We start from the raw sequence: 26,879 nt of genomic DNA, 5'->3' as shown, positions 1-26,879 counted from the left end.
CAAACTTTATTCATCTGGGGTTATTTTGTTGGTTTTGGAAGATGTGTGTGTGTGTGTGGGGGGGGGGGGTGGGCTTCTGGTACTCAAACTTTACTGGATGTTTCCAGGGACACTCTTCACGCGCTCCACTAACCCATTTCCGATATGCGCCGCAATCGCGCCGGGTTTGTTGAAATTCAAAGTCAATGTCACACACACACACACACACACACACACACACACACACACACACACACACACACACACACACACACACACACACACCTCGCACTAATGAGCCTTTCCTTGCGTTTCTGAGCTCTCGTGGTGCATCTGAGACTGAATGATTATTTTCCGCTCGCGTGTTTATGGATTATTTGTTTCACTTCTTAATGTTGTGTAATTGCCGCTGACGCAAAGTTGCAACACTCGTCCTACCGGATGATCCCGAACTCCAAATCATAAATCCGTCAGTTTTGGAGCTCAATGAACGCCTACCTCTGCTGCTGTCTGACAGATTTAACGAGTGAAACGAAAGAAGCCCCGACATCGAGTTGACACAGGCAGAAAATGTTGTTCTGCACGTAGAAAGTCTAAATTTCAAACACGTAAATGTGCAGAACCATAATTTAATTGCATATATATATATATATATATATATATATATATATATATATATATATATATATATATATATATAAAATTTACTATTATAGAATGCCATTATAAAAATATGACCATAAATCTGACTTCTAAAATAAGGCAGTCAGCTGTATGGTTTTGTAAACGCATTTACAGTCTCTTAATATAAATGATTGCTCAACATAATTATTAATCATAACAATAATTATCTTCTTTAAAAATGGAATTTAATGGTTTAGAGCTTGAAAGGAATTCAAACGTTAGCCTGCTTCAATGGTGTCCATCAGTTCCCAGCTCCGTTTCATGCGTTTGAATGTCAGAAAGCGTTCTGCTGCCTCAGCTTCAGGCCAGAAAACCTCCAGCAAGAAAATATTGAAGGCCAAACATCCCCCCCACCCCCCCCACCCCCACCCCCTCTTTCCCTCCGTCTATTATTACAGGCCAACTCTGTTATGCACCTTGTATTTTATCCACTTTTATCAGGCTTTATGACCACTCTTGTGCATGAGAGGCTTTGGGGGGTATACGGAAATCTCCAGCTTTCACTTTACAGCCGTGGTTGGCAGAAGAGGCCCCTGAAGCGTCTCTCGCCCCTCGTTCTCCATCTCTCTCTCTCTTCCTCCCTCTCTCCCTCTCTCTCTCTCTCTCTCTCTCTCTCTCTCCATCTTCCTCTCTCCCTCTGCACGCCCCAAAGGGTTTTGTCAGATAGAATTAAATCAGTGTGGGCCACGCGCCCCCCACTCTCAACCTGAGTGTGTGTGTGTGTGTGTGGGGGGGGGGGGTGTAGTCTAGGCTGCCCTTACACAGAAATGTGCTCACAACCACGAGGTTATAAAAAATAGAGGCCCCTCATGAGCTGTGGTAATTATCATTTAACAATAGCTACAACTCCTGAAGTTCTGACCGAAGATGATGTCACCGCAGTGCCGTGCCGGGCCGGGCCGGGCCGGGAGGAGCTGCAGGAATAAAAGTGGCAGAAATGTTTCCAGGGCCTCCGCTGCGTGTCAGAGGACGCAGCCCTGTGCCTTTACAGCTGTGTCGGATGTTGTAAACAGGCTAATTATTCATGCATTTTCAGCAGCAGCCTGATGATGCTGGGCTCTGAATAGCGTCGGCCTAAAATTGAGCCAGTCGCTGTGTAAAGGAGTCTCCACAGTGGAGAAGCGCTTCAGCTGCAGCAGCAGCAGATGTCAGTTAGTGTCCATCCACAGCTTCAATCAGCACAACACAACACAGCTGTATGATCCCACCACACACTGGGGTAAATACACACACCACTCGGGATGAATGACATCAGACAATTCAGTATAAACTGTCCTATATCATTATTATGCTGAGGCACTGAGATGATATATTAATATTATTAATGTCATTGATAAACCTTCAGCTGATAAAATACTACTTTCCCAACAAGGCATTCAAACATCACTTCTACCAAATATTTCATTTAATTCTGATCAATTTGAGCTGTTAGTGAGTTGATGGCAACTAAATCTGTTCACACACACACACACACACACACACACAAGCATCCATACACAGGAACAGACGGCAGCATTCTGCATGACAACAGCTTCCTTATATTTGCAGCCATTAGTGTGTGTATATGCTTTGGATTACTGGTAATCTTTTACACCACCTCCATGCACCCAGGTCAGAGAGTTCAGCTACGGAGCGAGGAGCAGGGGGTGGGGGGCTGAGGGTGGGGGGTTCAGAGTGCCATTTGATCTCCTCTGTTAGCGATATGTGTCAATCACAATCTCCCACGCTCCTTCACCATGGGGAAGATAGGGTGACACAGGAGAGGGGGAAAACAATAGTGAGGCGAGGACAGGCGACGCGAACAAACACTCAGCCGTGATTATTACGAAAAACCTGGCTTATGGACAGCGTTTCTTTCTGTATGTTCCCTCTCATGTGCTCCAATGGTGAGCTGAAAACACACACACACACACACACAAACAGCTTCAACACGCATGACGGACTCATGCCAATAGAATTAGTCCCATCCTGCTTTGCTTTTGGAGGCTTGTGAGAGCATCGATTTGTCCAATTCTAAAGCATCCCGAGATCAATTTTCAGTCAAAGCAAACGGAAGCCGTCTGTTTGGATCAATCTACGCCACATTCCTCCCGTGGCTCTTTATTTACCGCAAATATTCAAATCAGTAACATTTCAGAAGAAGATCAAGTGGCTCTCAATGAGGAATTAGGAAAAGTTCTGCGGCTCTTTTCTGTCGAACACCTCAAGTGTGTCTGTGAGAGATGTGAAGCCTTGTTTCTCTGCAGCAGGAAAAGCAATAACAAGAATTATCGTAGAAACGGAGGAAATAGAATAAATCTTATTAGCTATTAGCAAGAGGTGGTGTTCCGTCTGTTTTCGCACCAAAAGTTGACAGCAGCTGTTACAGCAACTCTAGAACATGAGCTTCATCCTGAGAGATGACGAGGGAGTCAGGCCGGGGATCCGGTCTGACTCAGAACCAGCAGGCTTCCATTATTACTGGGGGTTTTTCTCCTGAGAATAATGGGCACCTGGTCGCTGGCACAGACCCGGTGGTTTGTGGTGTTATTAGGGCATGTGTTGTCGAGCTTGGTTTTGTTGATTGTGTGTTTGTGCTGACTAATGGCCCAGTGTTATGTAAGAAGAGAGCAGAGATTACCCCGAGCCCATGCAGGCCACACTGTTAATCCCTCACAGCCCTACTGACTGCTGTACCACTGGAGTGATGTAGCAACTCACACTGAGGAGTCAGACCCCACCTGTCTAACACACACACAGACTCGACCCCTCACGTATTTTTTCAAGGTGTGAAAATGTCCCTTCGTACCACGTGAGTGTGTGTGTGTGTGTGTGGCTTGAATGTCAGTGCCGTGGTCCCACTGAGCCGCTATCATAGCCCGTGTTTGTTTAGCATGTGCTCAGCATGCACTCCGTGTTGGTTTTATCCCTCTGCTGCTGTCTGGGGGAGTCTAGGCGAACACTTTCCCTTTTTCTCCTCAGTCTCTCTTTTTTAATCTTTATACACACAAAGCGTGGGCTGTACGGCACGCTTCGGTTTGTGTCTCCACTTTATCTTCGCCGGGAGGGATTTCAGCCTGAACCACTCCTAAACTCTAAATCTGCCTTGAAGTCATGGAGTCCTCTGACAGCTCCTTCTGTCTTGCCAGTTTTACTGATCCATGAAGGCAGCGTGTCTCAATGGAGGTACAATGATATTCAATATTCACATTTTCCTCCCATTTAGACTGAAGTGAAAACTGAGGGAAGAGGTTGACTGTGCTCGTTAAATGCAAAGACGTCATTGGATGAAAAGCTTTTATTAGAAAAAAAAAACATTTATATGCAGACTATCTTAGAAGGAATGACTGTTGTCTCATAATGAATTTTGTGTTTGAGCGGAGAGAGAGGAAGTGCAGTGTTTGACAGTCCAAAGTCAGAGATCATGTGCACCTGCACTTTTCAACTCTGGTTCCAGGAGTTCTTGTTAAGTAGATGTGCTACTGCTGAAGGAAAGCAAGAGGAAACGGCATTTTCTGTTCACAAGTTTCATTCATTTATGATTTTCTCCCCCCCTTTTTTTCCCAATCACCCTCTGTGCAATATTTCCTGTTCAGCATGTGTTTGTGGATCAAGGACTTGTTGGAGAACGAGGTGATTAATAAAGAGCGCAGTATTAAAAAGCAGGAGATGAATAGAACAAGGAAAGAAGGGAGAATGTGAGTGAGATAAGAAAAGAGAGCAATTAGAAGACTTAAGAGTTATATAATAATGCAACCCAGCATGTGTGAATGCTTGAGCAGGAACTGTGCTTATGTGCAAAATTAAAGGATGACTTAAAAGAGGCGGATAAAGCAGTTAACTTTCACGCTGACGTAGTATATACCACAGTACACACACGCGCGCGCTCGCTCACACGGGTTCAAACTCTCCTGTCCTCATGTTACTCTACATGTGGTAGCAGCCCTCAGCAATGACTAACACCTGCACTCATAATAGTGGCATCCAAAGTCCACACTTGCAAACCACCAAGCAGACTTACCTAACACTCCAATCAGATTAGTCCATATACTGCAGCGCGAGTGTGTGTCAGTGTAACACTGCAGCCCCACTTCAGAGGAACGCTACAAAAGCCAGACACCTCATATTTACTGAGGAAACACAGAAAAAGGGCTGAAAATGGGACTCGAGAAAGTTCTGTAGTCGCATGAAACGGCAACATTTGTCTTCCCGTAGTTCAGCCACAGCTGCAAGAGTGATCGTGTATGAACATGATCTGAAATTTAAAAGCCGTTTTGATGAATATTAGCACACAGCGAAGGTGTGTCAGTGTCGGCAGGTGCGCCGGCATCAATAAGCCTCGGACTTAGCCAACTGCATCTTTTCTTAATGACATAGATTAGCCTGTTTTAGTGCTTGTAATCCCATTGAAGAGATTCTTATTAGGTCTATCTTTTCTCTCTCTCTCTTGCTCTCTCTCTTTCCTCCTCTACACCCCCACCTCTCTCTCGCTCTCTCTCTCTCTGTCTCTCCCTCTGTCCAAACCTGAGTTACCTCTCGTAACCCAAGTGATTGCGTGTGCCACAACAGCCACATTGGGTCAACATCCACGGCTCAGGACACACACAGCAGCAGCTGATGTGATGTCTCCTGCCCTCCGCAAAGAGAATGTAATTATGGAACCAAGGCTGCTGCCGCGGCCGCTGCCGCTGCTGCGTTTGCTCTCTCGACTCAGATTTAATGTTCATAATGCATTCTGTTAAATCATCCCACCAGAGAGTGAGAGAGCGCGAGAGAGAGGGAGAGGGAGAGAGAGAGAGAGAGAGCAGGTGAAGAGCAGAGCAGCCTGGGCCGAGCTGAGCTGTGTGGTAGTCTTTGTGATCAATTTGCCTCTGTGAGAGATGCCCCTGGGGCCACTTTGGGGAGAACCTTGTTAGGCTGAGTTAAATTGTTGCCCGAGGCGAGCTATTAGCGGCCATCCCTGGGAGAGGACACACACATGCGTGCTCACTCGCTTAAACAGAAACACACACATACATTCATAGCCTTTAAAACACACATCAGCTCATTCATATGCTCGTGTTCACTCTCCAGCAGGCAGCCAGTCTCACTCGAAGGAGAACATGAACCCACGAGCAGTGTTAGAGGAACCTTTAGTGAGTCAAAGATGGGTGTATCACCGCAACTTTCACTTTTAAAAGATAAGGGAAAGTGCTGCAACAGCCGAAACACTTCGAAATGCTGAAAGCTCACTTAGCAACGTGAGCATCTGCTTAGATTAATAGATTCAAAATAATCGGTATCAAGAACCTAAACATCTCAATTATTTCAAACTCTTGCCTTGAAATGATTCCTGAAGTCCTGGTCGTTCTCCGTCCTGCTCAAACATGCAGAACCACTGAAGGGAAAGAATTAACCCAAGTAAATGTGAAGAGTCAGTGAGAGGCGTTGGGAGATGAATCATCAACCCAACACCAACCGCTGCCAATCATGACTTTGATTTGATTGTTATGATACTTTACAGAAAAACTGCAAATTTAGCATCATAAAAACATACATTAAGGTATCAGAACTTCAAGAACTCTTGCAGAAAAGCACCTGTCCCTCATATTTTTGTTGTAAGTGGCATTTTATACTTTTGGGTCGTTTATTCTTTTTTGTTTTGTTTTGATGCCAAATGTCACATAAATGTAGACGTGAAATAATGTGTTATATTTGTGTGAAATGTGATGCAGTATAAGGCAGCACAAACAGGAAAGAAGGATCTCAGGATTGTGGCTAAATTACTTTCGGTCTCTCCACCTTGAGTGCACACGCACACACACACTCACACTCATTCACACACACACACAAGCACAGGCTTTGTTTCCATCCCCTCCTGTTTCAATTCTCTCAGCTATTCACACAAAGTGTTTCTCTCTTCATTAATGCTTAAAAGTCCATTCAGCCTCACTCGTGTTGATGCACTTGTTTCCTGATTTTATCTGACTGGCTTCCCACCGTCGCTAGAAACAAAGCGACTCCAGCACAACTGAGGGCAAAGTTCTCTGCACCGCATGCAGGAACTGAGAGTAATTCTGTGTCTGCCTCTCCGCGGATGATGCCCCTCTCCCTCTATTACTCTCTCTAACCTTTCTCTGCCTCGCTGGGATAGCCACCTTTCTCTCCCCTCCCCCTCAAAGACACACACACACACACACACACACACACACACTGTCATCCACAATTAGGCTCAAGAGAAACACCATAGGAGAAGGAGCGTTACAGGACGATGAGGACATGGCCAACAAAACATTATTTTCTCACCTCAGGAAGGAAATGAAGGATCTCAGTTGGTGTGTGTGAACAGTTCAAACAACACACGAGCACTACGACCCGATCCGTGTTCCGTTAGCTCGGCGTGCACACATGCTAACGTGAGGTGAAGAGTTCATCGTGCTCTGTGTGTGTTTTTGTGTGTACCTCCATGTTTGCTTCAGCAAGAGCGTCTTTGTGTGTGTGTGTGTGTGTGTGTGTGTATGTATGTTCTCATGGCTGATTTCAGGATGATAATGACCAGATGCAGACCTCTCACACTTAGACTCCTTCCTTCCACTCTGATGCACCCTCTCAGTCCTTAAGGAGAGGTCAAAGGTCGCTAGGGTCCTTCAGGTCACCCAGGGGGTTAGAGTGTGTGAGTGTACGGTTGTGTGTGTGCGTGTGTGCGTATATGTACAGTGACCATGAGAGGCAGATCTGAGGAGGCAGATGGGCAGACTGTGTATGTGCTCAGGCAGGGTTCGGGTTTACCCTGTGGATTTTTTCCCACGCTTCCTTTTCCTCTTATCCATCTGAGGACACATGCTGCACTGGCTGGGAGATGGTGTGTGTGTGCGTGTGTGTGCGTGTGTGTGCGTGTGCGTGTGTGTGTGTTGGGGGGAGGGGGCAAGCATCATAATCATACTGTAAAGTCTGCTGTTTCAAAAGCAGTATTCAGTAATATATGCATCCAAGCATGTCTGAACGTGTCGCATGTGTGCGCACACGCATGTGTATGTGTGTGTGTGTCTATGTGTGTCTGTGTGCGCACACGCATGTGTATGTGTGTGTGTCTATTTGTGTCTGTGTGCGCGCATGTGAATCGATGCGCTGGATGGCAGCCAGTGGCCCCCTTCTGTTCCCTCTCTGTGGTGTCCAATCAAGCTGCAGCGCAATATTCTATGAGCAAACCACAGCTGATCCCAGACCTGCTATCTGAGCAATTACCCAGAGTGCTTTGTGGCCGCATGGCAAGCTGGACAAGCCCATGCCCTCTGACATACAGCATGGGGGAGGGCAAGAGAGACTGTTTTTGTGCGTGTACAAGAGAGAAGACAGTTGTGTTGGCAGTGTCAAAGCGTACTGGGGGGCCGGCGGGGGGGGGGGGGGGGGGGGGGGGGGGGCGGTGATGACGATGGACTGATGGGAAACGAGGAGATTGGGGGAGGTACCATGTACACTCATGCAGCAACAGTGTGACTATCTATGTTACAGAGCGGACAAAGATATACTTGGGGCGAGGGACGGCGGTGGGGGAGGGGAGATATTCCCGCTGCGTGGCATTATGATTATTACTGTAACACACAAAGCTCAAACAGAGACACGAGTTGTGTTCCAACAACCAGGAAGACTCATGTTGATCCTCCAGATCAGGCCGCGCCGTTTTAGTAATGATCGTTAAAGCTGTCACCAAACTCAGAGCCGGACCGCACGTTAATGCCCGTGTTAGCTAAGTTTTAACGCCGTCTTTGGGAAATAATGAGCAGTAAATCCAGAGTGATCAGGGCCTGGTGGCAGATCTCTGCGGCGCTGATGTGTCAGGTGGAGCTGGACTCTCACTGATCCGCTCGGCTGATGTCGGCCTGTGGAGGCGACGCTCATCTTCTCTGCTGATGTATGAATTTCTCGGTTCTTTATTCTCTTTCCTCTTTCTTCTTCAGTTTTAATGTAAAGTGACGTTGATGAGCACAAATATCGCTCAGGTGAACGAGGTTTTAATTGTTCAATGATGCTTGGGGTGGTTAACAAGCCTCAGATTCCGAGTTTATTATTTCAATGCATTCATGTCATTTCGGACGATAATATTTTAAAGCTGTTAAATACACAGCCTCCCACTCTTGCTTGTTTAACGTTGGGGATCTTACATTGAGAATCTTTCACTCCCTCATATTTGTCCCAGCGTCTGCCACTGAAGTCACGTTTCCAGGAATGTACAAACGTGTGAAGTGAAACAACCTTTCAGCGCACTTCTGCCCATCGCTTCGGCGTGTGAATGAACTTCCCTCCATTACACATCTCTCAGGGATCGTTGCCAAAACGAAACAAAAATTAAACGTATATTCTGCCGATATATCGACATTGGAATCTTCCTACTCCCAGGAACTGAGAGCTGGCACCAAGGGTAGTCGGAGCACTGCTTTGTTTCAAAATGTGATTTAATTGGGTGAAATTTGTGTGGCTGTTTCTTATTTTTCCATTGACGTTACCCTAAACCCCCCCCCTTTTTTTTTTTTGCTAAATGAGTAAACATATTAATACATCACCGGTGGTCAGTTGGTGTGATGTCATCACCCACTTTGGTGAAACACACCACTGTGAGAGTCTCACACACACACAAGTAAAGATGCTGCCTGAGGAAGATGGATGAAAGCGACTGAGTGTGAGAGAGAGAGAGAGAGAGAGAGAGAGGGATGGTGTGCCACTCTTCAATAACATTGTAGATGTTGGAGACAGTAAAAACAGACAGGAAAGAGAGCAAAAGTATGACAGCACATAACACGAGTCCATTTGCATCCATAGGCAGTGGCGGCGTTTCCTTGATTTTAATGGGACAGTGTGATGTGAAGACATGAGAGGAAGCACAGGGGAGATAACCCAAGCAGCACCGCTGTACGCTATTCCCAGCTGTGTTAATTCGCTCAGCGATCACGCCACCACAAGTTTTCTCAGTGTTTTTCATCATTGGTGTGTGTGTGTGTGTGTGTGGGGGGGGGGGGGATTAAAAAAAATACTTGTTCTTCTCTAAGCTCTATGAAACAAGGAAGACAGAGCTACGCTGCGAGATGGAAATAGATCATGAAATAGAGAAACTGAAATGATTTCTAAGTCACACAGCCACTTACAGCGAGGAGGAACACTCAGAGACTCATGAGAAAGTCAAACAGACTGAAGTGGAATGGATGGCGAACAGTGATAGCATAATTCACAGTGTGTAGACATCTAAGACCAGCGCCAGAGCTGTGCACATTTAACAAGTGGGTTGGGGGGTGGGGGGGGGGGGGGGTAAAGTGCTGATCTCCTTCATTTTCCCAGAAGATATCTAGTTAACTGGAAGGAAGCTATGCATATTCTTAATGAAGTGGAGATACCACCCACTTCCAGCCCTAACAAACCAACCCCTGGGACTCCACTAGGAGTTTTGTTTGCGTTTCTAAAGTCTCTTACATTGGCAAAAGTTAAGGTGGAAAGTGATCACAACTGTTCTTAAGCTGTGTTTCTACCTCCTGTGTATACAGCCATAGTTGTGCATGATGGTGTGTGTGTGTGTGTGTGTGTGTGTGTGTGTGTTGCTGCTGAGGGTATGTTTCTATTGTAGACCCGTCCCGCAGGCTGAATAAATGAAACATGCATGTCCAGTCTGCTTCTTTTGGAAAACACAAACACACGCGTGCGCACAGACACACACACACACACACACACACACACACACACACTCAAAGAAACTAAACATGTAGAGCAACACCTAGTGGATTTGGTTTGCTGTTGCATTGCCGTTCTGAGTAGTGAGAACGCTACAACCCAGAGTATGAGCTACTTATGTGCTTTGGATGAAGTATTGCTAACATATCAGTGCTTGGCTGCTGCTTTTTTTTCCAGCAGTGCACTGTAGATAATTAGGACTCTATTTAAAGAGAGGGGCAGCCCAGGAAATACACAGGAGATGCTCACTTCATTAAAAATCAATTATCATAACACACGTGCCAGCGCAATACAACCCTCACGGCCACAATCAGCTACACACACACTCGCACGTGTGCAAGCTGTGGTGTGCACTACAACTATCCGTGCCTTGTTATTTCTGAAATCCCTTTCCACTTCTCTTTCTTTCTCTCTCTCTCATGAGATTGAGACTGATCCTCCTCTTAACTAAGGAATCGCCAGCGTTGCAGTCCCGCTCTTACATAACCACCTCAGGATAACACTGGCGCTCCTGCTGGCCCAGGAAACTGTCAGTCACTCACCTCGGCTGGGTCAAGTCTTGCCGAGCACCTCTGAGAAAGACAAGCAGCTCGCAGCAAAATAGCCTCTTAAAACAGGAAGGACTGGCTGTTTGTCCAGGATATCAAGACCTCCTTTGCTCTGGAGTTCCACTCTGAGTAAGAAATTCACTACCAGTTTGTTTCTGTGTCTTTCTTCAGTGTGAAACTTTAACTATGCAAAAATTCATAAACCCTAACTTTGAAAACAAGGACACGCTCCCTCTCAACAGCACCTAGCAGATTAAAAAAAAAACTTAATTCTGTCATAATCCACCAGCACAGCTGAAGTACAACAAGGCAGCGATCATGTATTGTTAACTTGAAGAAGAAGTGGGAGTCCTTTGCTAAACAATTCACAAAGCCTGCGCTGCTGGGAGAGGGCAGCAGGAGGAACAGTGACATCACTTCCTTTAAGAGTGTGACAGCTTAGTACATCATCGCTGTGACAGCCAGACGAGTGCAGCGAGTGGGTGGTCACCCTGGCAACAGCAATGCTGTCATGACCGTCTCTCCATATCCTACCTGACAGTCCCTGCTGGCAATGAGGCACAACACACACACACACACACACACACACACACACACACACACGCTCAACAATGAACACACCCACACACACTTTCACAAACGCACAGACATGTTGAATTTCTCTGTCTCTTTATTTGTGAAACACTCACTCAAACCCTCTCTGAAACACAAATACTGAGAAAGGCAATGCCCACACGCCCATGCTCCTTTGGGCATAATTATGTGCTACAAAGAGGAGTACAATCTCCCATGGGGGGGGGACACACAGTGAAGATATAATATAATCACTGGAGAGGAACCACACACACACACACACACACACTTCTCTTGGGTAAAAAAAAAACAAAACCTGCTTTTTCTAAAAAAAAAAAACTGTTGACAGAAATATTAAGTATGTTTATCCACATCGGAACAGTCAATGTGGGCTGAACAAACAGTTTGTGATAAAGAGTAAAAGTAAGAGGATTGCAACGACCAAAGAACGAGGAAGATGAGACTCATCGCTGATGCACTCTTCTGTTGCTGCTCATCTGTTGTTAACAGTTGTGTCCCCGCCGCAACTGACCTGTTTTACAGACTATAAATAGCATGTTACAGGCCGTAGTCATCGACAGCTCGCGATAGTCTGTGTGTCGTCCCAGTCCAGTGCGCCATTCTGACCCAGTTTGGTGCCAGTTGGGCGGGAACCGGGTAGAAATGGGTCAGGTCTTAGCACACTGTCAAAAAGTGTGTATTTGATTACTCCACTCGCTGGGCATTCATTCACAGACCATCTAGTGTGGAGGGACAACGATCTATTGTGGGGATGGGACCACAATAAAATCCCATGAGACAAATACAGGCTCGTTCACGTCTGCAGGTGCAACCATAAAGATAACGCTGAGATAAGTCACAGGTGCTCTCACCCAGTTCAGAGTCCAGCAGCTGGTTGGAGGACACCTTCATGGCCACTAGGGGGCAGGCAGGCAGGTCGAAGAATGAAAGGAAGAAGACGTGGGGCTTCAGGAGGAGTTAGTTCACTGGTTCCTTTAATGAGGAAACGAACACCCCGATAAAACAGAACTCAAAGAGTAAGAGTCGCCATTCCATATTAAGTAAAAGTAGAGAAGTATTTGACAGTGAGTTCACTTCAGTGTCAAAAACAAGAGTACACATTCTACCAGATATTTGTGTATTCGTTCAACCCTCAGGCTGCTGACCTGTAAAGGTCACATGAGGGTCTTGGCCTCTCGAAGTTGACAGCTTCAGATCTGAACCTGGAGCGTTCAGGTCCACACAGAGTAAGTCAGGATTATTCATGAGTATCAGTTGGTGTAATACAGGCGATAAGTGAGGATATTAATAGTGAGAGGCAGCAGAACTCCAGGGGGCAGGCAGAGTATCGACAGCCGTCATTGACCGCACCTGCTCAGTCGCTTAGACGGACAGAACTGTCTCCATTGATCCTCATGCAGGATTATCCAATTATATATACTCTGCACACTCATTCCTCCGCAGACATTTATTAACACACGTGTTCACCTGCACTCACAGAAATAACCACAGACAAATGCACTTCAGTGGGCGCACGCTGTGGACACACTCACATGAGAGTGTAAGAACATGCACAGAGACACAACCCAACACTCTGCACATGTAGCGAAGCTCCTCATGGGATCAACGAGGCACCGGCCGTCAAACATACAGGTGGAGTTGTATTCTCCAATCTGGCTGATGACTTTTGTCTTTTAAACTTCGAGGGAAGTTAATAAAACTTGCAGAACTTCCCTCCAGGTAGGACGATGCAGAGAGATTACAGGTGAACGGCTATTTCAGCTGTGGCTAATCAGGTGCTCAGCAGAACCAGCTCGTTGGGAAATAATTTAGGATTAGATAGGCTGCTAATCTCTTTATGGAGTGTGCCATCTCAGCAGACATACCTGCCTGCCTCCACATCGATCCGTCACATAGCAGCAAGTGTAGCCACACATGATGGATAGCAGATTCCAGGCGCTCCTGCAGGTTACGCTGAAATAGCTGCTGCGGTTCATACTCGGTGCCTTTGGCTGTGACTGCACATGGAGCTGCCTATACACAGTGAGTAATGATCTAAAGGACAGGGGCAGTAGATACATTTGTAAATGAGTGGATGCACACACAAAAAAACCTGTCTACCACACAGAACTCAGTATGAGCAAGTATGTGTGTGTGTGTGTGTGTGTGTGTGTTTGTGAGAGAGAGACAGAGGAACGAGTCAAAGAGTGAGTGTGGTCCCTCAGTGATGTAACATGTTTTCCCATTACGGGCAACTTCTCTAACCTGCAGGGGTCTCTCCTTCAGCCGTAACACAAAGACCCCATGCTCAGCCCTTGATGACACAGTCATTAGAGAAAAACTCCCACAAAGACATACAGAATGTCAAGATGTCATGGTGCCCTTGTGAAGTTGTTTTGAGGAATCACACACACACACACACACACACACACACACACACACACACACACACACAGATTATGTGCTGTTTTTAACCTCATATAAGCCCACCAGGTGAGCTCTAAAAATCTCAACACTCGAATGGTCATGTCAAGCTTTGGACCCAAACACGTCTGTCTTCTTCTTCTTCTTCTGCTTGCAGCCCAAATCGAAGTTATACCATGCAAAATCTGCGGAGACAAATCATCAGGAATCCACTATGGAGTCATTACATGTGAGGGATGTAAGGTAAGGCTCCTTCAGCACTAAGGTGAAGGTCCGAAGGTTTTGGACTCTTCCTCACAGACGGCCCTAAGTCGTATTCCTTCTCTGTCCGTTGACAGGGCTTCTTCAGACGGAGTCAGCAGAACAACGCCTCCTACTCCTGCCCCCGCCAGAGGAACTGCCTCATCGACAGAACAAACCGCAACCGATGCCAACACTGCCGCTTGCAGAAATGTCTCGCTCTCGGAATGTCCAGAGATGGTGGGGCCCCTGTAGATTTCTACTTACTTAGTTGACTAATTTATATTTATAACTACTGGTATTATATCTCGATCAGCATCATATTTGTGGTACTTGAGAGTGTAAACAAACAAAAGTAGAGGTAGCGGGGGGGGGTTCCTCACTTTTTACCTTTTCTGTTAGTCAGAGTGCCAATATTGTACTTTTGAAGTAACAAATGTACCTCTGAAGGAACATTCTGTACTAAAGTACCTCTAACAACAGAACTGTCCTTGTCTGGTACCTCCACTTTTAGTGTGTGTGTACTAATTTCTCAAATACTCAAACAAAAGCTGTGGGTTTTGGTTGTTTTTTTGTGTGTTTTCTACTGGTTTATACTGCCTGGAGGCAGCTGAGAAGTTCTGATGTTCTCTTTTTGTCTCTCTCTTATTTTGTCAGCGGTTAAGTTTGGCCGCATGTCCAAGAAGCAACGGGACAGTTTGTACGCTGAAGTCCAGAAGCACCAGGCGCGACTGCAGGAGCAGCGGCAGCAGCAGACGGGGGAGGCAGAAGCTCTAGCACGCGTTTACTCATCCAGCCTAACCAACGGACTGTCTACCCTTAACCATGAGATAGGTGGCACCTACGCCAATGGTCACGTCATTGAGCTGCCCAAAGGTGTCCATGGTAATGCGGGTGTTCCAGGAGGCTACTATGGGATGGATTCCACCCAGCCATCTCCAGACCAGTCAGGTCTGGACATGTCAGGCATGAAGCACATTAAACAGGAGCCGGTGTATGACCTGACGCCAGTCCCCAACCTGTTTAGCTACGGAGGCTACCAGGACAGTCAGCTGGGCCACAACAATGTCAGCATGGGAGAGCTGGGTGAGGACCACATGACACTTTGCCTCATTTGAAATACAAAGAAAGAAAAGATGTTCATGGGGAAATGAAGCGGTACCCACAAAGTATTCCCAGTAGGAAGCCTGAGTCAGAGAGCTAATCTGAGAGCGGAACAGATCAGAGAGGCTTAAACGGCTAGTAGCCACCAGGTCATATTCCTGTATGTACAACTCCGACTGTTGGCACAAGTTAAACTTCTAGAACGTGTGGTAAATGGCTGAAATATCTTTTTCTCATTTAACATATAGAGACCGTATCAACAACTTGCCAGGGGTCTAAGTTGAACCTAGCATGCTCATCTTCACACCGGTCATCATTCCAGTAATCCAATATGGCTACCACAGGAAGTTAGCAGGAGATGCAGGAAAGGACAGAGATTCAGCTTAATCCATGAGGAAAACGTGCAAAGTTCCACGAACGCGATTTGGGAAAATAACTCTGGAATTACAGTGTTGACATGAACCAGGGGCGGTGGTGGGAATCACGGGGGCAAAAACACATCTCCGAAATACATCACAATGGATTTGAATAACAAATGAGTTAAAACACTATATGATGAGGAATCGATGAGTAAACAAACAGTGCTGTCTTCCAGACCGCATTGCTCAGAACATCATCAAGTCCCACCTGGAGACATGCCAGTACACAACAGAGGAGCTGCAGCAGCTAGCCTGGCAGACGCACTCCTACGAAGAGGTCAAAATGTACCAGAGCAAGGTGACGCTCCCTGTTACTCCCAAACTGGAATGCAACGACGGGAAGGTAACACAAGTGCAGAAAACCTAACAACGAAGGTGTCTGGTTTCAGCCTCGGGACGTGCTGTGGCAGCAGTGTGCCATTCAGATCACCCATGCAATCCAGTATGTAGTGGAGTTCGCCAAGCGCATCTCAGGGTTCATGGAACTGTGCCAGAATGACCAGATCCTCCTGCTCAAGTCCGGTGAGTCAACTGGGGTCAGGCCTACGTCTGTCCCAGGTCCGACAGAAAGACAAGTCCTGCTGCTTCTGATTCCGTTCAGCCGTTATTCAGCTCGTCAGCCTCAAAAAGACTGTGAGGGCAAACCAATCTCTCTCTCTCTCTCTCTCTCTCTCTCTCTCTCTCTCTCTCTGCGCGGCTCCTTCAGGTTGTTTGGAGGTCGTCCTGGTGAGGATGTGCAGGGCCTTCAACCCTCTCAACAACACTGTGCTCTTTGAGGGGAAGTATGGAGGCATGCAGATGTTCAAAGCTCTCGGTAAGACATTGCTACTTACGCATTTTGTCTGCGTATAAATGAGGGGAGGGCCAATAGAAATTGAAAGAAGGAAAATGCATGAAAGGAAATGAAAAGCGATCTGTCCTGTGAGGTAGTTTTGCTCCAGTAAAGACCAGAAGAGGTGTAACAAAGCTCTCTTTTTCCCTGTCCTCCTCTGTCCTTTTCTCCCCGTTTCTCACCAAGGTTGTGACGACTTAGTGAGCGCGGTGTTTGACTTTGCCAAGAGTTTGTGTTCACTGCAGCTCACAGAGGAGGAGATCGCTCTGTTTTCAGCAGCTGTCCTAATTTCCACAGGTCAGTTAACGTCCCCCCCCCCCCCCCAAAGTTTATCATAGTAAAAGAAGCACTGCATGCAATCGATAGGTTTCTATCTCCATCACGCAGCATCACTGGACGCCATCAGAGTTGACACAGTCCAGGTCACCTTGTCAAAGCCATTCCAAACTATTAGCGAAAAATATGAAAACTTCTGTCTGTTTTTGTGCCCCTCAGATCGACCGTGGCTGATGGAGCCCAGGAAAGTCCAGAAGCTCCAGGAGAAGATCTACTTTGCTCTGCAGCACATTATGCAGAAGAACCACATGGACGAAGACGCCCTGGCTAAAGTACGTCAGATAAACGACGCAGACAGACAAGTAAAACGACTAAAGCGGGGCCTGTGGGCCAAAACCAGCACGCCAAAAGGTTTAGTTTGACCATGAGTTGAAATTAAGAGGCCTGGCACTAAAATGTTTTAATTCTTGAGGTAAAAAGGAGTCTTCTATGAAGGACTGCCGCCAAGCTCTCATTTATTTGTTACGCTACGTTTCTGCTCTCCTTGTTTCAGGGTGACATGCACCTGATAAATGGAAGTGCCTTCCAAAAACACAGATTATGGTGACCGAAATATTTGGTGTTAAGATGTTAATTTAGCTGGGCCTTTCACTACACCTGCACTCTAACAACACAGCCGCTTTGCTTTTGGCCCTCGATGGACCATGAGGTTTCAGTTTAGTTCCTCCAAGGGGAAAAACCTTGGGTGCCCCTGGTCTGGTCTGGTCTGCCCTGCCCCTCCGTGGTGCTGTCCGCGGTGCTGAAGTAGCAGACAGATTAGTAACGGTGCCTTTTTCTCTCTGATCAGTTTCATCTCAAATCTGTTGACTTAGGACAAGAAATATTCAGTTGTGTACTACAGTCTGGCCTGTGGAGTCGCGTCACCTGCATGATCGCAGCGGCACCGACGAGCCTGTGGCTGCAGAGGAGCCGCGGTCCTTGAGGCAGGCTGCTGTCTGTTGTGGTCCTTTCATATCGCACTGATGGCTTGACTGCATCTCAGCTGCTGAAAATACAACTTACTGACTAAAACAATGAGGTTTTTCAGGGGAGACAGGACCTCAGCACTTGTAAGATAAAATGTCTGCTGCAGAATTTAAAATTATAAAAAATAAGAGGAGAGAGAAAACTGGATTGAGTGGAACTGTAGAACTGCAGAGGCTCATCCTTTCATGTGGATCGTCAGGTTCAAAGGAACAGAGAGCCTCTCCTCTGATTTCAGGTGCACAAACAAAAACAAAAAAACGACTTCTAATCTTTCTGTTGTTTGTCTGAATTCCTTCCTCAGCTGATCAGCCGTATCCCCACGTTGTCCGCCCTCTGCACGCTCCACACCGAGGAGCTCCAGGCCTTCCAGCAGCTCCACCCGGAAACAGTCAACGTCCTCTTCCCTCCGCTCTACAAAGAACTCTTCAACCCCGACCCCAACTCTACCATGGCCATGCCCAAGTGACTGCCTCTGGTCTCGCCGCAACAACAAACTTCATCAGTGGAGGACCAAGAAAATAAAAAGACCAACGACAAGACAACAGTGGCGCTGTCTACGATTTCATTGTCATGGCAACCGCATATTCCAGAGTTCTCCCAGCCTCATTTAAGACTGGAGGGGTGAGGATTCGTCTGCCAGAAACTTACAGTTACCGCCAACGAAACTAGGAATGTCCAGCACTTATCCCATCCTGTTCACCGATACAGTCTGAAGAATGTATATAAATGAAACGCGCCCCGAGCCACAACCTGCGCGGGGGGGGGGGGGGTTCCCTCCTGTCTCCTGAGATGAACTGACTGACCAGAAATGTACAGACTTTAAAAATCTAGGAACAATTTTAAGCTGTCAATCTCTTTAAAAAAAAATGGGTAAGTTAATTTGTGTTGACTTTTAAAAAAAACAACAATTTTTTTTCTTTTTTTTTTTGACATGATGAAATTGTGATGTTGGAGACGCTGGATGGGGGAGGGAACTGTGGATTTAGAGAAGCTATTGTAGATATTCTAGTGCAGAGCGGATTCCAGTATTACTTCTTGTTCTGTTAAAATAAGTTAGTCCTAATTTAAATATACAGCAGTCCACGGTGGCTGATTATACCTTGTCTATGTGCTTTTATTTTAATTGATAGGTTCTTGTGTACAGAATTTGTAAAGTTGAGACTTGTAAAAGAATATTGGGTAAAACCGGGAGTTGATTCGGGTTTATTGATATATAGAAGCCTTGTCTGGATTTTGTTCATATGTAAAGAAGGTACAGCATCCTTCTAATGAGAACTTATAGAGATGTAAAGAGAGCGTATGAAGGATTTAAAAAAGAAAATAATGGCTACTACTTTTCAAGGTGAAGATGTATACATAAATATTCTATTTTGCAAGAAAAAGAATCTGGCAGATTTGCCGTCCTATTAATAATTCTTTTCGTTGCTGCAATAATTAAGTCCAATAAAAGCTGGACTGCTTTTGAACAATCAACCAGAAACAATCAGAAACTAGGACCTCATAATGAACTCGACCCCCCCCCCCCCCCCCAGCTCCCCTCAAACACGCCCCTTGTTCCTCACATGTGAGGGTCTTGACATGAGATTTCAACACGCAGAAGTGAACACGAGTTTGAGTGGTCAAGTGGCTGGACATTTCAACAAAACCAAGATGAGAAAACGATGACAACGATCTTGAATTTTCCTGTTTTCTCAGACCTGTATCAGTGCTGAACGCCCTCCTCCCTCCCATCACTATTTGCACAATCCAGTCCATGGATGGCGATCACTCCGGGCTGTGAACATGAAGGATCCTTTTTTCCTAGCGAGCAATAAATTTCACACTGCCTTTCTGATCTTTACGATCTCCTTTCCTATCTTCAGCTGTTTAAAACAGGGTAGCGATTTTAACGACAATGCACTATAATTGATTCTTGATCTCTGCTCTACAGATGGTACTTATTCCTCCTCGGACTCTGCAGTGTTTCTAATGTGACACAACTTTATCTGGGCTTGCCACATAAACACATACAAAAAAAGAAAAAAAGCCAGATTAATCTCCAGCGGTCTTTAGCGACATGTAAAACTGCAATATTATTATTAACGAATCCTCCAGAAAACTGTGATAGACAATCACTTTTTTGTTGTTGTGCTATTTTAGTTACTCGATTCCATATTTATTAGCACTTACAAACTGTTTTGTGTTTTACTATCGTGTTGATTAGAATTTGGTCACTGTGTAAAACCGGGACGGTTTTAGCGGGCACTTGTTTCATCTGACAAAGTTCCTTTTTACAGTAGCACAGTTGTAGCACCACAATGTGACGGCTCGGTGGGGAAGGCTTGGATGCAGTTCTGCATTCGGCCACTAGATGCTCCGTCTGCATTAGTTTTGTCAAAACGCTTTTTTGATGAGCTTTGCCATCTTAAATTAAGACTGAAGAGATTCTTTTCCACGAGAGAGACATGGAACACAGACTACGTTTGGTATCAGTGTTCCTTGGGGGTTAACTTCTGCTGGGACAGCACTTAGACTCCAGTTGTAGTGTCATGATGTTTTGTGTTTTTTTGCCCTGAAAGTGCAGACATTACCTGACATCTGAATGCAAGTTTTCCTTACACAGTGGCCAAATCTTGAACTAGCCATATGCATGGACACAAAGTAAATATTCACCAGTCCACCGTTCCATATCCCAGCCGACTCACAGGTCCCTCCCGAGCCCAGAGCCCCCCCCTCCCCCTCCCCCTCCCCCTACATCAGAGGCCAGTGACTCTGTAAGACAATCACTTGCTCATTAAGGCTCGATGCACTACCACAGCATCTCTCAGGGAGCAGCTCTTTTTCTGACTTTGCATTAGAAGAAGGTTTAATATTTTTGCAAATTTACAAAAATGTAATTGTAAAAATAATTACTTTTTGAGATAAAAAAAAAAAAAAATCTACAGCATACGCTACCAACGTAAGCTGGCGATGGAATCTGCCCAGACAAGGCTTTGATAAGTGTGTGTCTGTGTGTGTATGTGTGTACAGAGCATGAATTCACTGTCCAGATCTCTTTAGTGCCCAGAAATATATGAGCGTTGTTACATAGCACAAGAAGAAATATATATACTCTATATCAGTGTGCTGGTGTCACCACTGTACACTCATGTTTACTGCTTACGTTGCTGCTTTTGGGACAGTGTGGGGAGCCCACCAGTAAGCTGTGAATCAAGCGCCGTCACTACACCCCCCGGGACAGTGAATTCCAACTCTGACATTGAAGTTTCTGTGTGTGATGTTTTTATTTTCCCTTGTTAGACTGTGAATCAGAGGGGTGGGATGGGGTTGTGAGAGGGGGGAAGTGCTGGCGAGAACGAGTGGCAACGCAACACTGTAAGTAAGATACTGTAGCAATAAGAACTGGAGGCATTTACTACTGTCATGTTTGCATTGTAAGATTATTTTTTATTTTATTACTATTTACTATTATTATTGTTCTTATTATGACTACTATTCTTCTATTACTATTAGCCTATTGTTGTTCTGTTCTATTTGCATGACGTTTCATTGCAATGAAACATTTGGGGCTTATTTGTGTTTTCTCATGATATTGTGGGTTTGGCGGGAGGGGTCATCGGCAGGGTGGGCGACGGGTTTAGGAGGGATTCCACATCCAATCAGTCAGTTTAAAGCGATTTTTTTTCTCCCCCCCCCCCCCCCCAACAATCAGGAGACTTTTTAAATAAAATGCTCTTATTTATACACAACCAGTTCAAAATATGTCATTCAAACTGAATTTTTAAAAAAAATATTCTTTCAACCTTTGAATGTGTGAGTTCGTATAACCAGTCAGTGAAAGGCCCTCTTCTTTACTGGCCTTATTGAACCGGATCAGAGACCCTTGACCTGCGGTGGGAGGGAGGATGTGGGGAGGGTAATCTCTTCTGAATGTTATGGAGTAGCCTGTTCAGTGTGAGGGGCTGAACGAATCATGCGCCTTTTACCACTCCATCAACACAGACTGACATCGACCGAGAGCACAATACAAGTAGTCGACATTCTATGTGGTGGCTCCGACATTTTTAATACACTTGGTCTGAACTACATTTCCTACATGTTTTGTCAAATACACTCCACCCTAACCTCCTTCTCCCTTTCTTGAGAAAACCTGTGTGAGCGTGCGTGTGAGAGAGAGAGAAACTGTGAGACTGAGGTGACGTTTGCTCTACCAATGCTTTGTAAGCTTTCGTGATGCATTACAGATGCGTGCAATTGGAGTAGTGTTGAAAATTGTTAATTTATTGTTTAGAATGTCTTTGCATCCAAGCAAGAGCAAATAAAACAAAATGTAGCATCTGTAACCAAAACCTAAAAAGGTGCTCGGGTTACAGAACCTCTTTTACACAGGACTAACAAAACAAAAATTTTAAAAATTCTTTAAAAAAAGTGAAAAAAAAAATCTTTTGTTTTCAAAGTGCCATAGCTAGTGATAAGAGGAAGGATTGGAAGAGTGGGGCGTAGATGCTTTACTGTGCGTGTTTACTTGAGACACAAATCAAAAAGGGGAGCTCCAAGGAAAAATGTGTATTTGATTACACGGACAAACCATTTCTACATTTTATGCTTTCTTCATTTGGTGACCGGGGACTCTGCTGGACTCTGAGCTCTGACTCGACTATCAATCCATGAGCTCCTCTTTGTGAACAGTTTCCATTTTAACAAGAAAGTGAAAGTATGTGTGTGTGTGTGTGTGTGTGTGTGTGTGTTCGTGTGTGTGCGCGCATGCATTTGCATCTAAGTGAGCCACAAACACCCACATGTGATGGATGAGACTAGGTTGAAGTTCAGAGCTATGCAGGGCCCTTTACTGAGTCCTCCTTTGACATGTGTACATAAATAATGTGAAGGTCTGAAGTGATTTTTTGTTAAATTCTATATTTTATCGCTTTTGTAGACATTTTGTTGTGGGAAGAAAAAAAAAATAAAAGAAATTTTATGGGTGCATTTCTGTCTCGTTTTTCAGTCTCGCACAATCACGTCGAAACCATACTGTTTTCATTTTAGCCGAACGATGACCAATGCCATGCTTGGTAAATTTAATAAAACGCGTATGTGTACAGCAACCAGAATTTCCATCCTCTCAATATAGAAATGTTTGAAGGTAAATAAAAATGATAGTTACTGATAGTTGAGATATATTAGACACAGCATTGAGAAATTGGGTCTTTTGTTTTTAATATTCTATATTTTATCCTCCTGACGGTACTGAATTACTACTTAGAAATAATATAATAGCATCCTTGAAAGACTTTACAGTGAAGACATCTCTGGTATTTTGTCACAGTCTACCATTCTCATCCGAGTCTTGAAGTACGGCTAACACAGCACTTCAATGTCATGACAGTGTATGTTCCTGTGTAAGCAGATTTGTGTTCACGTGTTGGTGAAGGTGCATGAGTCTTTTTTTCCCTCTGCTTCCAGGGTCAAAGGTTACTTTCCGGTTTCAATTATCCTCTTGTTCTTCTTTCCCTGACGTGGGCTCTGCCTCGCTGCTCCTCTCACATCTGTCTGGATGCCTCCTTAAATCTGAACAACAGAAACATCAGTAAGCGACATGTCGTTCCAATATCACAGTCATTACCACAAGAAAGAGAATACTGACAGGCCTGGGAGGAAGTCCATGCATCCAGCATGAATAATTTGGTTTGATTTGTTGGAGAAATCTTGGAGAGGACACAAGAAGAGGAAGAGGAAACACAACACACCTTTGAAATATCAAAACAACTGTGTCTGAATGTTTGTGTGTTTGTTTGCCGGGCTTGTTTGTTTTTGAGCACAGTTTCTTTCCGAGCAGTTATCCTCTAGATGCCGGTATCGTGTCTACCCAGAGACGTTAATTAATAGCTAATCAAAGCTAATGTCTCAGCAGCACATCGCCAGCACAAAGACATGATTAATACGTAATCAAAGGCCGTGCAGCACAACGCACAAAGCAGGGCCCACCCCCATGCCTCAAACACTACTGTTGTTATAGAAATAAACGAACACTCGCAGCTTAATTAGCTGGCTGTTGGTGTGTGTTGTCTTCATTTGAAGTTGTCGGGGATTTATCTTAGAGCCAACATTGGCCTCCTGAGTGACGACACAGAGGTGACATACAAATACATGCATACACACAGACACACACGCAAAGAAGAAAATACACAAAAGTCCTGTGTTTACACTCGTGCATTTCACACACTCATTTAGAAAAAATACAGTATTCCTCATGTACAGTAATGCTAACACGCTCAGTTTCTCTGCCTCTCTCACTGATATTGAGCATCTCTGACCTGCCAGGCCCAGTCTGCGGCAGCAGGCACTGCACGAGTGTTTTTGAAGGAAGGCGTTGATGGCAGCATCTCCCAGGTTATCAGGACCAAAAAGCATCTCGCTTCTGCTGCCGCTGCATGAGCGCCAGAGACCATGTTAGAGTTGAAGGTCTAAAATCTGAGGTAACGTGATATCTGGCACCAGATCAGTCATTGACAGTTGTCAGCAATGGTTTCTCTACCTGTGATCGTATGTCATAATGACTGTCGGATCAGTCAGCTCTTCACCCACTCCTGTCAAGAACATAACAAATATTGAAGAACAGAAAAATAAAATTGCCAGATTAACACGTCAAGTGTAATTTCTATGCAGCCACAATCACAGGCACATTACTGGGAGCTACCTTGGATGTCGAGTACCAGCAGCTCTCTGCGTGAGTATTCGTACGTCCAGTGGGAGAAGGCGAGCAGCATTTCCTCCAGTGAACAGGCGGAAATGATCTCTTCTCCTGTGTTGTTGTTGTACTTCCTGAAGTGTCCCGACATGTTCCTTTCAATAGTCAGCCACTGGCCACTCGAGTGCCACAGGACCAAAGAAACATCTAGAAATCTGGGAATACAAATGAAAAGAAAACTACTGAATGCAGAGACGATTCAGAGCCAGATAAAAACAACAGGAAAGACTCACACACCTTGGTGAGTGGCGCATGTCAGCAGGTTTTACCTGGTTGAACACATGCATCATCTTTTGTGCTGCTCTATGCTGCTGGATCTCCTTCAGGGATGTCAAACACAATGGAAAATTCAAGTACCATAAAATACTGAATTCTGAATTTGTGACTAAACAGGTAGGCGCAGTCGCCCTCCACTCCAGGAAATGTCATCAACGGTATATTGAGTATATTGGTTAGTTTTGAAATGGTCTAGTAAATTATGAAATCTTTTCCATATATTTCATTGACCGGGAGGCATACAAGCAAGCTGCGAAGCATGTTTTTATTGTAAATAGGGAACCAAAATATTGATACGCATCATCTGCTGTGTTAAGAGTTATACACCTTAAAACGGAGTCTCTTTGCCACCTCCTGGAGGTGACAGCCTATTAATGTGTATCATAACTTTGATGAACGTACCCTTAAACAAAGCTGCAGCGCTGTGCTGCCATGGAAGTATCTCTGCCAGGCGCGAACTACCTCCGGCCTGAAGGCTTTGACCACGTACACCAGACCAGGTCTGAGCACCTCCTGCTCTGCCCAGGTACACAGAACCCGGCAGCCCTGCCGGAGACCTCCATCCAGAGAACCCTCTTTGCTAGAGAGAGGCTGAAGCATGGCGGACAGGCCTCGTGAGGACCAAGAGGAGACTGTGCTGGATTCAGGGCCAGCATCGGGTGGTACTTCCTCTAAAGAGTAGACACTCACCTCTTCCCCTCCTGCTGACAACAAGGAAAGACAAAGCATAGACACAAAATCAGGAACTTTTTGGAGGACAAAAAGACTGTTGAAAAAAAAACAACGATATTAAATAAAGCGGATGACATGATATACCTAGAATGGAAACAGGAGTGAAAGGGATTGTGTGAGCGAGTCTCATCAGGTTGTTTCTCTCCATGGCTGTAAACACACACACACACAACTCAATCACAATCACATGAGGCCTCAAATGTAGTCACATCACATTACTGAGACTGTGTGTGGAGAACAGATGAATCAGGTGGGAAAAAGTCATGCATGGATTCAGTGCATTTACAGCTGATTTATTCAAACACGTAAAATACCTGAATAATGTGGATATAAATTATCTGTGGATGGGAATGAGGAGCTCCTGGCTGTATTAAAAACAAAGCAAAAAATATTGAATCACTAGATAATAAACAGAGAAACAATACACAAATATTTTACACCAAAAAGTATCTTTATAGTGAGAAATACCTTCGGGGGCTATGCCACTCTGTAAACTGCAGCAGAGACAAAAGGAAGTTACAATTAATGTTAAGCGCTTTCCAACATATGCAAATCACAGCCCTGCGAAAGAAAGGCAGACTTACGAAGACCTGCGGCTCATGGATCTGGCCCAGCTGTTCCACGCTGAATGAGTAGGGGTCCACACATCCTGAGAGCCGATTGCAATTATAATTTGATATATTCACAATTAACTCTGAATTATACTGACGCAATGTATCACATACTTACCTGATGGGAAAACACTTGCTTCTGCAACAAATCCATGGGTTCAAAATCTATAAATAATATCAACATTACAAATATGAACACCATTTAAACGCTCCTATGACCGCACATTCAAGACTGATTGGAATACTGCTAACTGAAAGCTATTACTGCAAATATGTACACAAATTAAGAAGAGCAGAAGGTCCATACTGAGCTGACTGAGGCTAGTCGAAGCTGACCAACATTTAGGTTCTCCTCTCAACCTCCAGGGCCTCTTCAAGCAGACATCAGACATATTTGACTGCATGTTGACCTATTTTCAAAAAGAAATGCAGAGATAGAAAGGCCCACAGGGTAGCAGTATGTCGTCAGTGTATTACTGAATCATCATTAAGACGTTTCAAATCAGACTCATCTGGAGAACTCTCTGGTGACCGCATCTTACGTGATCTAGGCTGCCTTCTTGTATCTTGACAGTCTTCCTTGTTTGGCTCCTATCTTGGCTCCTTCTTCTGTCTAGGACTTCAGAGAAGTCGGAGGACTTGGACCACTCTGCAGAAACAGCGAAACACTCTGAAATGCTGAAAAAGCTTTACAGCCATGATACCATGTACACTGTACTCTAAAACATATTATATGCAGAGACAGGTACTGTA

At 45.1% G+C, this 26,879-nt stretch overlaps 2 protein-coding genes across 3 annotated transcripts in view; one reads left to right on the top strand and one right to left on the bottom strand.

Moving 5' to 3' along the window:
• The window catches only part of rorb (RAR-related orphan receptor B), a 23,544-nt gene extending 806 nt beyond the window's left edge, over positions 1-22,738 (top strand). The window contains exons 1-10 of one of the 2 annotated variants that reach the window (XM_086207384.1): positions 13,334-13,502; positions 14,041-14,126; positions 14,222-14,363; positions 14,781-15,209; positions 15,823-15,944; positions 16,036-16,168; positions 16,353-16,460; positions 16,665-16,775; positions 16,974-17,086; positions 18,082-22,738. In XM_086207384.1, the coding sequence (XP_086063510.1) occupies positions 13,484-13,502; positions 14,041-14,126; positions 14,222-14,363; positions 14,781-15,209; positions 15,823-15,944; positions 16,036-16,168; positions 16,353-16,460; positions 16,665-16,775; positions 16,974-17,086; positions 18,082-18,246 (1,428 nt within the window). In that variant the 5' untranslated portion in view covers positions 13,334-13,483 and the 3' untranslated portion in view covers positions 18,247-22,738. Of the gene's footprint in view, positions 1-13,333; positions 13,503-14,040; positions 14,127-14,221; positions 14,364-14,780; positions 15,210-15,822; positions 15,945-16,035; positions 16,169-16,352; positions 16,461-16,664; positions 16,776-16,973; positions 17,087-18,081 lie in introns of those variants that run through there. The other variant, XM_086207385.1, reaches the window with a different exon arrangement.
• Positions 21,713-26,879, bottom strand: part of trpm6 (transient receptor potential cation channel, subfamily M, member 6) — a 19,158-nt gene continuing 13,991 nt past the window's right edge. The window contains exons 28-41 of the mRNA XM_086207383.1: positions 26,669-26,775; positions 26,434-26,536; positions 26,245-26,291; positions 26,100-26,164; positions 25,984-26,009; positions 25,830-25,880; positions 25,600-25,665; positions 25,186-25,487; positions 24,745-24,827; positions 24,457-24,662; positions 24,295-24,346; positions 24,074-24,186; positions 23,404-23,464; positions 21,713-23,327 (exon numbers count right to left, since the gene is read on the bottom strand). Coding sequence (XP_086063509.1) covers positions 23,300-23,327; positions 23,404-23,464; positions 24,074-24,186; positions 24,295-24,346; positions 24,457-24,662; positions 24,745-24,827; positions 25,186-25,487; positions 25,600-25,665; positions 25,830-25,880; positions 25,984-26,009; positions 26,100-26,164; positions 26,245-26,291; positions 26,434-26,536; positions 26,669-26,775 — 1,310 coding nt within the window. The 3' untranslated portion in view covers positions 21,713-23,299. The remainder of the gene's footprint in view (positions 23,328-23,403; positions 23,465-24,073; positions 24,187-24,294; positions 24,347-24,456; positions 24,663-24,744; positions 24,828-25,185; positions 25,488-25,599; positions 25,666-25,829; positions 25,881-25,983; positions 26,010-26,099; positions 26,165-26,244; positions 26,292-26,433; positions 26,537-26,668; positions 26,776-26,879) is intronic.

The sequence above is a fragment of the Aulostomus chinensis genome, chromosome 6 (genome assembly GCF_037954235.1).
Source record: "Aulostomus chinensis isolate RoL2024-O1b breed Wild chromosome 6, RoL_Achi_v1.0, whole genome shotgun sequence".
In the NCBI taxonomy this organism is placed as follows: Eukaryota; Metazoa; Chordata; class Actinopteri; order Syngnathiformes; family Aulostomidae; genus Aulostomus; species Aulostomus chinensis.
The sequence above is the reverse complement of the archived record's forward strand: the minus strand, read 5'-3'. Positions and strand labels throughout refer to the sequence as shown.